Source organism: Heterocephalus glaber, unplaced genomic scaffold (genome assembly GCF_053883595.1).
Source record: "Heterocephalus glaber isolate CG9 unplaced genomic scaffold, H.glaber_assembly_v1.0 deba00000122, whole genome shotgun sequence".
Classification (NCBI taxonomy): Eukaryota; Metazoa; Chordata; class Mammalia; order Rodentia; family Bathyergidae; genus Heterocephalus; species Heterocephalus glaber.
Genome location: NW_028258138.1, coordinates 88,759,168 through 88,773,168, shown reverse-complemented (window position 1 = coordinate 88,773,168; position 14,001 = coordinate 88,759,168). Strand labels below are relative to the sequence as shown.

Genomic DNA, 14,001 nt, shown 5'->3' with positions numbered 1-14,001 from the left:
ACAGGCACAAGACAGACAAATCAAAAAACAGAAAAAAAAAAAAAGCTACCAAAGAGTTAAATTAATAATGTGATGCAGAGTGCCAAATTGAATGGTTATTTTAGACTGGAGTCATTTGGAGAAAATAAAATTCGAACTGAGATAGGAATTGCACGTTGGGGCCAGCAAAGCAAATATTAGGGGAAGACCACAGTAGGCAAAGGGAAAGCTTAAGGAAAGGTTGGCAGACAGGGACGAGGTGAGTGCCCAAAGAAGGCGAAGTGTACGGCAGGGCCAGGAGATGGGAATGAGACAAGGCAGCAGGACAAGGCAGAGAGCTTGACTGAGATCAGATCATATGGGGTGGTAATTGTCTCGCCAGCTGTGCTGAGTTTGACTGTTATTCCACTCAACTGGGGCAGAGCTGAGCAGAAGACTGCGAAGACATGGTTTGTGTTTTGAAAAGACCACTGGCTGCTTTGTGAAGAATACACTGTGAAAGGCAAGAACCAGAGATGAAAGATGAACCAGGATGCTAGCATGGTCTGAATAATGCCACGAAAACTGGGCCAGGCTGTGGATGGAGGAAAGGAAGAGACAGGTATAGAATGTGTTTCAGTTTGAGAGGCCTGTTCAGACTCTACCTAAACATGTCAAGTGAGCTGCTGGCTGTGTGAGTCTGGGGACAAGAAAGGGAGTTGCTGAGGTCATGGATTGGGAAGTCGGGGACACAGGGATGTACCCAAGGCCGTGGTTTTGGATGAACCGCCCAGAGCAGCTTCTCCAACTTGCATGTTTGGGTCTATGAGTCACAACATCAATTTAAAGAAAAATGAAATTAAACAGTAAACACTGCAGGGGAATGGGGAAAAAATAAGAACCAAGATATATCATGTAGAGGTACAAATTTCCAATGATGAATGTAACTGTACTGTATACCTAAAAGGTACCAATAAACTTAATAATAATAAAGAGTAAACATTGTCCCTGAGACTTTTCTTCTGTCACACTTGCAGATATATACAAAGTGGCACTGCAGGGCTGGGGATTTAGCTCAGTGGTGCCACCCCCTGCCTTGCAAGTGCAAGGTCCCGAGTTCGATCCCCGGTACCAAAAAAAAAAAAAAAAAAAAAAAAAAAAAATCTGGTAATTTCCATTGTACTTCATGTCATGGCAAACTATAAAAGACTGAGAAAAAAAAACCCTACCTCTGTGATAAACAATGAAAAGCTGCTCTCCGTGTCCTGCCAGTGACACCACGGGCCCTGGCAGACTGAAGACCTCATTCTGCACACCCCCAATGGTGAACAATCGCAGGAGCAGGGCGCTGGTGGCAGCGGCGGCCCAGCCCTGACCGAGGCAGATGGCTTCGACATCCTCCTTCTGCGGCATGTCCACCATCCACTCCTTGCTGGAGTCCCAAGAACTGAAGTGCAGGCAGTGAAGCTTGCTACGAGTGAAGACAGACAATCCAACTCTTACACGTGGTGTTTTTGAGTCTGTGGAAGCTGCCTATAATAAGGCCAGTGTTTCCCTATCATGTACCACTCGTTCAATTGCTTTAAGAAGGATATTTATAAAATATCCTTAAAGTGAATCTATTAAAACCAGTAAGCCACATTTTTGAAGGATACAGAATGATAAAGGAAAAGGCTCACAACAGAATATTAAGCGAAAAAGGGGAGGCTAAAAATTGTTAAGTGTTTTCTGGGTCAAAATGAATGAACCCCACGTTGGAGCACTGGAAACTGCTATTTGCAAACATTGCTATCACATTTAGAAATATGTGCACTACCTAAGTTTTTTGTCTGAGAAAAACTATCCATCTATAAAAATTGCCTTGACAAAAAGTTTTGGTTTGACTAATCATTTTGCTTAAGTGATAAGTATGCAAGGTGGATCCTTGATGAGCCAACAATGCATTGTGGATACACATCTATGTTTATGCACTATTAGAAAAGAAATGTTGCTTTGAAGCAATATTTGCAAAACACACAAACTTCTGTATCTGTATTTGGAAAAAATAAAACAGGTTCATGTTTCAAAAAAAAACCTGTTAAGTGTGATTCTACACTGTAAATGCACACAAAACCACAACTATGATTTTTTTTTTTTTTTTTTGTACCAGGGATCAAACTTGGGACCTTGTGCTTTCAAGGCAGGCGACGGAACCACTGAGCTAAATCCCCAGCCTTGACCCCAGTTTATTTGATTTTATTTTTGTTTGTTTGTTTTGTTTTGTTTTGTTTTTGTACCAGGGATCGAACTCAGGTCCTTGTGCTTGTGCAGCAGGCGGCGAAACGACTGAGCTAAATCCCTGGCAACCCCAGTTTATTTTAATAAACTGAGTCAATTCAATGATGAATGAAGTATTGAGATGGTAAATGTACAATTTAGGAAACCGGCGCACATATTAAAACGACCCATACGGTGTTTCTCAGACTTGAAGGTGCACTCAGCCACTCAGGAGCCTGCTAAACTTCAGACTGTGGTTTGGAAGTTGAGGCGAGGCCTGAGAGTCTGCATTTCCAACAAGTTCCCAGGCCACTCACAACTCTAGTTTGTAGACCACACTCTGAGCAGCACGGAGCAAATATATGTCATCAGAAGGATTGTGATTTCAAATCATGAAGGGGACATTAAAAGTAATCACGGTCATCAAGGAAAAAGATCAAGAGAGGGTAATTGGGCTATAAAAAGAGAAGATTTTCTTTTCTTTGAAAAAAACTACATATATTCTACATGCAAGGCTTTCCCATCATGATTTTTATCTATACATCAACTTACCAATTTACCTAACTACCTACTAAAGCATGTAAAGAAGCCCAAAATATATTAAGTAAGAACAAACTGCTGTTGCTGAGGTCTTCTTTTCTAAAATTTCTTTTTGGGGTTGGACATGGTGGCACACACTTGTAATCCCAGGACACTGGAAGGGTGAGACCGAAGGATCACAAGTTCGCGACCACCCTGGGTTATACAGTGAGACTCTGTCTCCAAAGAAAATAAAAATTTCTTTTTGTGCTGAGGATGAAACTCAGTGGTAGAGTGCTTGCCTTGCATATGTGAGGACTTAGCTTCTTTTTATTTTTTTGGTACCAGAGATCGAACTTGGGGCCTTGCGCTTGTGAGGCAGGCGAAGGCATCACTGAGCTAAATCCTTGGCCCAAGGCCTTAAGTTCTTGAAAGAGAGGTTTCAAATCTAACCTATGACAAAAAACCAGATCAACAATTGTCCAAGGTTGGGACTGAATTAACTGTAAAGGGATATGAGAGAACATTTTGGAGAGATTTTTAAAAATTATTAGCTTGATGGCAGTAGTGATTACATGGGTATGTACACATTTGTCTACATATCAGACTAGATATAGCATGTAATTTTATTGTATATAAATTATGCCTCAACATAGTAAATTTTAAAAAGAAAACTTCAGAGCCAGGTGTGGTGGCACACGTCTGTAATCTCAGCACTCAGGAGGCTGAGGCAGGAGGATTGCAGCAAGTACAAGGCCAGCTTGAGTTCCACAGTGAGTTCAAGGCCAGGCTGCAATGAATAGAAAGACCCTGTCTCAAAAAAAAAATCAAAAGAATAAAAATAAAAAGAGAACTTCACAGGACGTGATGGTACACACAGTCCCAGCACTCGGGAGACTGAGGCAGGAGGATTACCATGAGTTCGAGGCCAGCCTGGACTACTTAGTGAGACCATGTCTCAACCCAAAATAAAAAATTAAAAAAAAAAAAGAAAAGAAAACTTCATACAGAAAGGTATCTAGAAAGATACACATCAAAGTGTTAATCGTGGTTATATCTGAGAGCAGAATCTCGAAAGGAACTTTCACCTTCTAGAAATTTTGTATACTAACAATGTAAAAAATAATCCCATCTCCTGTGCATTATAAGTTAGTTGCACCATGTCATTTTGGTTTGTAGTTCAGAGCAGGTAATGAGGGACAATCAGAGCAAGAGCATGTTCTGTGATATAGATGTGCCGTTCCTCGTACCAAATGCCTTTTTCTGCAATTTCACACTACAAAAAACCCATCACTATACTTTTAACTTTTGTTGTTAACCCAACAATTCTATCCAGCAGTTCAACAGTGTCCAATTCTTTTTTTTTTTTTTCCAATTCTAACAACCCTGAGTCTACCTTGCTAGGTCATCAGTGCTCTCGCATGCCAACAAAATAGCTTCGTGGGAAAGATCTGCCACTGTGTAATTCAAGGTGTTCGACAGGTGTGTCGCATGGTGCACGGAGGTGTCGTGGAACTCCACATCTATGGCATTGTCTTGCTCATCGTTATAGCAGCGAATAATTCCAACAGAGTTCCACACCTACAAATATGGAAGATGAAACACAAGTCTGAGAAAAACGGAAGCTCCTAAAATTAGTGGGCTACTGTTGTACAAATTAACAAGACTGTAAATCAAACTCCATCAAGGTTTAAGTTAGGCAAGTTACTGTATCTCATGTAACTAAATATTTTTGGATAGCAGGAGTAATATCAGACCTAAGGTACATATGTGCTTATTTATTAGCAACTGAAGTGTTTAATATTTAAAAATAAATTATATGACTGTCATTAAAAAAGTACTTTATAAGTGACTTCTGAAAAACCAAACCATTACATTTCTCAAAAGAAACATTCCAGAGATACAAATGACATCAGATACTTTTCTATTCCAGCTAACTAGTTTACATTATAGGATACATACATACATACAATTTTTTTTTTAAGGAAGACAATGTATTTTTCTTTTAGGAAGACAATGTATTTGAAGATGAAGGAGAAAAAGAGATGATAGAAAGCTACTCTGGACAAGTAGGAAGAATTCAAGTGAATTGCTCCAATACACATTTTTTTTTTGGTACCAGGGATCAAACTTGGGACCTTGCACTTGCCAGGCAGGTGCCAGAAACACTGAGCTAAATCCCCGGCCCCCAACACACATATTTTAAAGCAACACAAATTGATACCATTTTTATAAACTGTCTTCCACTGATGTACATGACAGGTTCACACTAGATCCTAGAGTTTCTAGAAAATTATTGTTGACATTTTATGTAGTTATGTAGTAATGTTAACCATAAGATATATTAATAGGGCCAGGGATTTAGCTCAGTGGTTCCGCCACCTGCCTCGCAAGGGCAAGGACCAGAGTTCGATCCCCAGTACCAAAAAAATATATATATATTAATAAAATTAATGCATACTAACATATTAATAAAATTTACTAATAAAATTAGTGATGATTACTAATAAAATATATATCACTGGATGGTTACTTATGGCAACAGTTTTATTAATATTACACACAACTTTAGTATATATGTGAGGACTGTATTTTAAAAAAACAACAAGCAAATCCTTAGAACAGAAAACCTCAAATACCAACAAATAGAAATCTTAAAAGTTTAAATTCTCAAATCTGAGGACAATAACTAATCATTGATTCAAGAAATACATATTTAATGCCTTTAATGCCATATCGTGTTCTAAATGCTAAAACAGCAGTTTAAAACACCAAATAAATGGGCCGGGGATTTAGCTCAGTGGTTTCACCACCTGCTGTGCAAGCGCAAGGACCCAGGTTCAATGCCTGGTACCAGAAAAAACAAAAACAACAACAAAAAAACTCCACCAAATAAAAACCAACAACAGGCCCGGGGATTTAGCTCAGTGGTTTCTCCACCTGCTGCAGAAGCACAAGGACGCGAGTTCGATCCCTGGTCCACCCCTCAAAAAAACACCCAACAATAAAGGCCTGGAGAGACAGCTCAGTGGTATAGCACCTGCCTAAAATGCATGAGGCCCTGAGTGTGATCCTCAGCACCACATGCACAAAAATAAAACTCAGAAAACTCTGCTCTTGCGGAACTTACATTCCAAGGAAGTGAGCTGGAGGGCAATTTTTTCCCACCCATAGTACTTATCTTTCTCCTTCTCAGACATTATACATGGAGTTGCCTGCTAAAAAACATCTTTTAACTAGTATTCTGGAATCCGTGTAATCTTGTATTTAAAAATAAATCTACAGGGCCAGGGATTTAGCTCAGTGGTGTCGCCGCCTGCCTAGCAAGTGCAAAGTCCGGAGTTCGATCCCTGGTACCAAAAAATAATATCTACTGTGAGAAGTAAGGTTTGGAAGTACAGCTGTAAGACAGTCATATTTATTTAGGCTCATTATGTCATTATGCCTAGCAGAATTTTATTTAATTGATTTACAATAATAATGTTGAAATAAGATTAAAACTGAGTTAAACCAACCATAAAATTATAAACCAAGTGGTGTAACCCACTTAATCAGGGTTTTAAAAAACTTTTTATCCAATGAAATAAACCAGAGTGAGAAGAGATGCCAGCACACTACGTGAACAGTGGGGTGCAGACCCCAGACGCACCATGAACCTGTGGGTGAGCTGCGAGGGCGTGGACCCCGGCTGGAACGGCTTCTGCCTCGGTGTGGGCCTGGGCCCCTCGTACAGCAGGCTCTGGGTCGGCACCGGCGGGAGGTGGTGCATGCTCCCTGCCCACCCCTCCTCCTCCTCCTCTTTGAGCAGACCAGACTTCAGCATTGTAATGTCTGCAATGTGAAGAAGAGCTGTAAGAGAACTCTAATCCCAGTGAGCTGGGCAATAAAAGTGACAGTGGACTCTGACAAGCCCTGCACTGTCCCAGGGACAGGAGTGACGGCTGCGCTGCGCTGCTGGTGTGGACTGAGAGGCAGCACCAGCCTGAATCAGCAGTCCCTGCTCTCTGAATGCTAATTCTAGTCAGTACTGACCCTGCAAAATGAAAGTGAGAAGTGTGTAAGACAACGGTCGTCTGTGAGAGGTGCCTGCCCTCCCAGGTGCTTGTACTGTGAGCCAAATGACCTGACTTTCTCACTGAATGCCAGCCGACTTGGTCGTGCAGACTTGCGTGAATGAAGTGAGCCTGTCACTTGATAACTGAGAGAATTTGTTGCCAGTGATAAAATTTGAGCTTTCAAACAAAAATGAGAATATTGGAAAACTTGTATTTCCTCTCATGAGCCTGACAACATTTGAACGTTTAAAAGTTTGGGGAGGTTAGCGACGATACTAACAAACATAACTTCTATGGGATAATGAAATGCATGAACGAGAGGACGGCTGTAACCCTCAGGAAACCATTACTCTCCAAATTGCCAATGCATGGTAAAAGTCAAGTAAGAAGAAATAAAATCCATTCTGAGTTCAAATCAGACCAATGGATTTCAATGTAAGAGAGTTTTAAAAGTTCACTGAGGTCTCAGATTCCACAATACAAGTACAGTAATCTTTAAGAAACTGCCACCAACCAGGCATGGTGGCACATGCCTATACTACCAGCTACCAGAAGGCTGAGGTAGGAAGACTGCAAGTATGAGGCAGCCTGGGTGACTCAGCAACACCCTGTCTCAAAATAAAAAGGGCTGAGGTTGTGGCTCAGTAGTAGGGGATTTGTCTAGCATGTGCAAGAGACAGAGAGACAGGAGGGGAGAAGGGAAAGGAGAGAAGAGGAGAACTGAAGTGAAGTGGAAGTGGGAAAGGTAAGGAAAGAAAAAGGGAAGGGAAAACATGAGGGAAAGGAAAGAAGGGAGGGAGGGAGAGACAACCTTTTGCCAAGTTTTGGTGAAGTATCAAAGAATTTCCATAACTCTTTGAGCAGGTTATTTAAATACTTCTCCCTTCACAAATTCCACATTTGGAATTTTCTTCGCATACTTCAAGCAAAGCTGATATATGGCAACAGATTTAATTGAGAAAATGAGACAATCCTGGTGTGCTGTGGCAGACATTACAAAGACTGCAATGCTGCTCTTCTGGCTACTTTTTGTTTTCTGTTAAAAAACACTCAGGTTGGGCCAGGGATGTAGCTCAGTGGCACCGTGCCTGCCTGGAAAGCACAAGGTCCTGAGTTTGAGTCCCAGTACAAACAACCACCACCACTACCACCACTAAAAACCACTCAGGTTTACATGTGAGTTTCTACTATAATTTTTAAATATTTTTAAAATTTCTCCATTTTAATTTCTAACATAGTAAATAAAAATTAGATGTTACTTCTCCATATAAACAAATGTTCTTTGGAGGCCCTTTGAGAGTAAAGGGCGCCTGTAATTAAAGCATTTGAAGACTGTTCTAGAAATAGTATGTGATTTAAATGGAGGATGATTCACCACTGTGCACTGACATTTTATTTGCTAATGGTCAAATGTGTTACTTTTTTTATTTGTTTGGATTTATTTTGGGTACTGGGATCGAACTAGGGACCTTGCACTTGCAAGGCAGGCAGTGGAACCACTGAGCTAAATCCCGGGCCCAAATGTGTTATTTTTGCATGTAAGTTGTTACAACAGGTACTTTATTTGAAGGTTTCAAATTATAATCTCAATTTCCTTAATAGATACATTATTCAGGCTATATCCTTCTTTTGGAATTAGCCTAGCAACTTGGATCTTTGAAAAAGTTTGCCCATTTCATCTACATTGTTGAATTTACGGGCACAAAGTTGTTCCTATTTTCTTCTTATCCTTTTGGTATCTGTGGTGTGCTGACTCCCAGGAAGATGAGTAACATAAACTTTCTAGTAGTCACATTTAAAAAGTTAAAAATAATATACTGCATTTATAGTGTTAATCTTTCCAACATGTACTCAATATAAAAAATTGACTGTGATGGTTTACATCTTTTTTTCACGCTATCTTCAAAATCTTATTTGATTGCGTTTTACACTTAAAACACATTTCAATTTGAGCTAATGTCATCAAAATGTTCCCTGCCAAACGTGGAAGCCGTATCGGACAGCCCACATCTACACAATCGATATTAACAGTTTGCCTTTTTTTTCTTTACCGGTCATGATAGAGATTTATTCACTTCATTGATCTTTTCAAGGAAGTAGTTTTTGATTTCAATGATTTCAGTTTCTCTTCTGTTGATTTTACTGAATTTTGCTTTTATTATTTCCTTCCTTATTTTTGGAGTTTAATTTCTTTTACTAGTTTGCTAAAGCAGATAGATTATCCAATATTAAACTTAACTTTTTTTTAAGGTAGGGTCTTGCTATGTGTTCAGGCTGGCCTTGAACTCACTAGGTAGCCCAGGCTGGCCCTGAACTTGCGGCAATCCTCCTGCCTCTATCTTCTGAGTGCTGGGATTACAAGCATGTACCAGTATGCCTGGCTCAAAACTTTCCTTTTCTTTTTTTTTTTTTTAAAAACTTTCCTTTTCAACATAAGGATTTAATGTTATTAACTCCCTTGGTATTCCTCTAGCTACAATCTACAAATGGAATAATGCCTTTAACAGTTTTAATTTAAAAATTGAAAATATTAATCAACAAGGTGGATTATCACATGCACAAAGGCAAATTCATACCTACTGAATTTTCATCATCTTCTAGGATGTGACTTCGCGGTCTAGAACGACTGGAGGCCACCATGAGGTCATCATCGTCTTCATCATTTATAATCCCTCTCGGAAAAGAGGGGGTCTCAGTTGTCTTGTCATTGAGAAAGTCACCCATATTGCTGGTATCATCTCCATCAAAAAGATCATCGTAATCCTTTTCCACACTGCTAGAGACCTTGAATAAAGAAATTAACACTTAGAAAGTATAAGTGTCCTGGAGAAACTCAATTACTTGAAAAGCAATCTGTTTTTAATTGTTCAGTGGTAGGGATCGAACCCAGGGCCTCATGCATGGGAGGCAAGCGTTCTACCACTTACCTACATCTCCAGCCTCAAAGGCCACCTTTTAATATGCATTAATAAATTCTGTCAAATAGGCAAATGCCTGGGAGAGAAGTGTAACTAGCAAATGTATCCGTGAAAACCATATTTATATATATGTAATAAGATCCAGTTCTTATTTTAAATGCTTTGTGGTCAGGGGCAGACATGGAAGTGAATTTAGGGTATACTCCAAAATGTAAGGCAGGAATTTACTTCTCAAAAGTCATTCTCCAGCACAGAAGTCACCAGGTATTACTAATAAAGTCAGTATGAAGTCTTATTTTGTAAGACATTCTCTTACTTTGCACAAGACACTACTTAGGTGAGATACATTTGCTCTACACAATCCTGCTTAAAGCTAGAGGTTTTTTGAATGCTTAGAGAAACAAGGTTGTAGAACCAATACAAAAACAAAGAGGGCAAGGAAAGTAAACACAGGCTGAATCATTACTTGTTAGGAATATGAGCATAACTCCTGCAAGAGTTGGGTGTCACTGTGGAAGAGTAAGACACATGGCAGGGGTCACGCATGACTCCCACGCTGCGGGACAGCCATCCTACACAAATGTTAGGGGAAGGGAGTCACAGCTCAGTACTACAAAATGCTAATGAGATCCCAATGACAGATTAAAAGGGTTCTCTCACAAACCTTTAAATAAAATGGAAGTAAACATGACTGAACTGCGGAAAATTAATGTTTAATAAAATGGTAACAGAAAAAAGTTCTAAAATCATTCAAACATATGATTGGATGAATAATTAAATATATTAAATGCTGTAAGATAATTTAACCATTCCAGCTATAGTCCTATGGACTAAAGTTGGCCAAAATCTTTTTTGGGACTTTCTTACTGGAAAATAGGGGTTTTACTATACATTAATGAAGGCAGAAATAAGTACTGTGAGGAATAAAAGCCAAAAAGACAGAAAAGTTAACAATTTCAGAAGAGGTGACCCTTGAACTAAATAATTTTTACTTAATTTACGTTTGTTTTTATCAGTGTTATGCATATATATTCCTTTGGCACAGTTTATCATAAAAATGAGAAGTCTCCTGCATAGCCCCCAATTTTTCCGGCTGCTTTGTTTCTTGGCTATTCTCTTCTTACTCATAAACAATATTCTAGAAGGCCAGGGATTTAGCTCACTGGGGCTGCCGCCTGCCTTGCAAGCCCAAGGTCCAAAGTTCGATCCCTGGTACCAAAAAAAAGCAAGCTCACTCAACAGTACTCTAGAACTGTTCATTTTGGACCATGACCTGTGTAGTAGATCCTATGAAATCCCTTCTGTCGAGGATGAACAATCTGTGCCCCTTTATTCCCACTCCGCCCTCGGATGTCTGGCACACTGCTCTCCACCCCAGTCCTCCTCATACCAATACATCCTCACTTCAGTTCAATCGACACAGAGTGGTTAGGTCTCAAGATCATGTAAATACTATTCACGGCTGAATAAAAATGCTAACAGTCAGCCTTTATACAGCGTGCTAGACTGTCTTCTCACTACATGTAATTCATTTCATCTTCACAATAACCCCACTGGCAGGCACTATTCCTTCTTATCTCACAGATGTGGCATATGTGGTCCCTTTTCCTTTCCTCTATAACTTTCCGTTTTCCCTGCAGTTAGAGTCTCTTCTCTCTTTAGTCTTTTCTTCTGGATGGATTCCTAAAGATGATTCTTTTCTTTTTTTCTAAAGATGATTCTTCCAGTGAGCTAGGAATCTCTACATTTTCAGTTCAGTATTCCCTACCCCCTCATGCAACTGTACTCAGCAGCCGGGACCAAAGACCTTCCCTACCTCACCTTTTCCAGAAAATAAACCGCCATCATCCAGCCAGAGTGTATGTGGGGATGGGGCGCCATCACCCAGGTGTGCACTTGGATATCGAGCTTGGAGCTATTTGCTCATCAAATCAACCCTGCTGTTGCTGACCTCCCTTTTACAAGAATGTAATGCTGCCAGGCTCCAAGTCTGGGGGTTCAGTCAGGCAAATGGGAGTTGTACCTCAGCTTCCCCAACTGAGGTCTGAGGATTCACTTTTGTGAGAAGCTAGTTTCCAACCATCCTTTTACTTTCCAGCCTCCAAAATTCTTTCTTTTTTTTTGTACTGGGGATTGAACTCAGGTCCTTCTGCTTGCGAGCCAGGTGGCGGAACCATTGAGCTAAATCCCCAGCCCATAAATTAGATAAAACTGTTTTGTTTTTTGGGGGTACCGGGGATCGAACTCGGGACCTTGCGCTTGCAAGGCAGGCGCCAGAACCACTGAGCTAAATCCCCGGCCCTGTCATCATTACTCTTCATGGATTATGCATTTAAAGTTTTTTTTAGAGCATGGGGGTTTCATGGTTTAGTGAGGTTTCAGGAAGAGGACAGTAGAGGGCCGGGGACTTAGCTCAGTGGTACCACTGCCTGCCTTGCAAGCACAAGGTCCTGAGTTCAATCCCCAGTATCAAAAAAAAAAGGAAGAGTACAGTAGAAATAAATGCACATATTTAGTATGCAATCTTTAGCAGAGAGTCTAAAGCACAACATGAAACAGGAAAAGGTACATAAAACAGACAGCATGAATGATGAACAGGCAAGGACATATAAACAAAGTGACTTACCCAAACAACCGGAGTAGAAGGGGTGCACAGGGCGTGCTTAAGAGTTAAGGCAAATTCAGAGCAGAAAGTGTATAGATCCAACTGGTACCTGCTATAGGTATTAACTCTAAGTTGTAGCTGTAAAACATTTACCTGACAATCCTCAAAATACCAGGATACTAACACAGAATTTTACAGAGGACATTCCTTGGAAAGGTACCCTATGGAGGAAGTTTCCCAGTAAAGCACATTTACTAGGGAAAAAGTAGGTCGAAGAAGCTTAAATGTAGTTTCCTTTATCACTGACAGAGTTCCGTCGCTCGTTACCTTACTGCCTGATACCTTCCCGCTGGGCGCACACACATTCTCTAGCAGCCCCAGGTTCCCCTCGGTGTCCGTGTAAGATATTCGACCACAGGTAGGGTGCCAGGCCAGGCCACAGATTGCATAACCTTTCTCATGTTTCACCCTAAAAATTAAAAAGTGTGCTCTTAAAATACTGTCAGGAAGAATACAAACTGCACACTTCTTTAGGTAAATTTTAGTTAGAAAGGGTAAACAACTTTTGACAAGGTAAGAGCTATATATTTTCATTATCATTAATAACTGAAACTTTGAAATGCTTCCTAATAAAACAAAACAAAAAGACTAATACAAATGAGTGAAGGGCAGGGATTTAGCTCAGTGGTTCCGCTGCCTGCCTCACAAGCGCGAGGTCCTGAGTTCGATCCCCGGTACCAAAAACAAAACAAAACAAAAAAATGAGTGAAGAACAAAAAGGCATACTAAAGCATACCTTTCCACACAGTCTTTGGTTTCCACATTCCAAACTATAATTAGGCCATTAATACTACCGGCAGCTAAATATCGCCCACAGGGAGACCAGGTTACCACATTGAGGCTCTATAAAGAAAAACAGTGAGTAACAATTCTGTGTAATATGAATATTCATTTTATTACCAAGTTCAGAGTTTTACATCCTTGTTCTATATTATTCCTAATTATATTTGAAAAAAGGAGTGACAACCCAAAGGTTTTTATTTTTGGTACCGGGGATTGAACTCGGGTCCTTGTGCTTGCGCTGCAGGCAGCAAAACCACTGAGCTAAATCCCTGGCCCAGGTTTTTGTTTTTGAGACAAAGTCTGACTATACAGTCCAGGCTGACCTAGAACTCAGTTTGCTAATTTTTAAAAACTTTCTTTTTCAGTAATATTCACCTACATTAGCAGCTGGTACTTTATTTACCACCAGAAAACTATAGCAGCACAATTTTAAAAGAAAAACGTAAAAACTATTATTATCATGGGAAGAGATGGTACAAGGTGTCCTCTTAGCATTTACCCGAGATGAAGCAAACTGTAAGCGAAGCATGGTGAGCTTTACTAAGCCGCCGCTGACTTGCAGCGCTGTGACTCCTTGACTGTAAAATACACAATGTGCGCCAGGAAAGAGAGACTGAGCAAGAGAACAGAGAGCAACCACCATTTTTTTTTTTTTTTTTTGTACCGGCGATCGAACTTGGGTCCTTGTGCTTGCGAGGTAGGCAGCAGAACCACTGAGCTAAATCCCCAGCCCCTACCACCATTCTTGCTCTAAATTTCAGAGATAAGAGTAGGGGGAGATGGAGGAAGGGGGAAGGGAGGGAGGGTGGGAATTAGAGTGGTAGAGAAACAGACTAACAATCTTTCC

The 14,001-nt window shown here is 40.3% G+C and overlaps 1 protein-coding gene across 11 annotated transcripts in view; it reads right to left on the bottom strand.

The window, feature by feature from the left end:
• Wdhd1 (WD repeat and HMG-box DNA binding protein 1) overlaps positions 1-14,001 on the bottom strand; it is a 47,260-nt gene that overhangs the window by 19,910 nt on the left and 13,349 nt on the right. For 10 of the 11 annotated variants that reach the window (XR_002396524.2, XR_002396527.2, XR_002396526.2 and 7 more), the window contains 6 exons: positions 13,108-13,214; positions 12,639-12,780; positions 9,365-9,572; positions 6,383-6,564; positions 4,130-4,314; positions 1,188-1,429 (listed from right to left, as the gene is read on the bottom strand). Coding sequence is in view for 7 of the 11 variants with exons in the window: in XM_004835496.3 (XP_004835553.2) it covers positions 1,188-1,429; positions 4,130-4,314; positions 6,383-6,564; positions 9,365-9,572; positions 12,639-12,780; positions 13,108-13,214 (1,066 nt within the window). In the remaining 4 variants the exon portion in view is untranslated. The remainder of the gene's footprint in view (positions 1-1,187; positions 1,430-4,129; positions 4,315-6,382; positions 6,565-9,364; positions 9,573-12,638; positions 12,781-13,107; positions 13,215-14,001) is intronic. The other variant, XM_013074622.3, reaches the window with a different exon arrangement.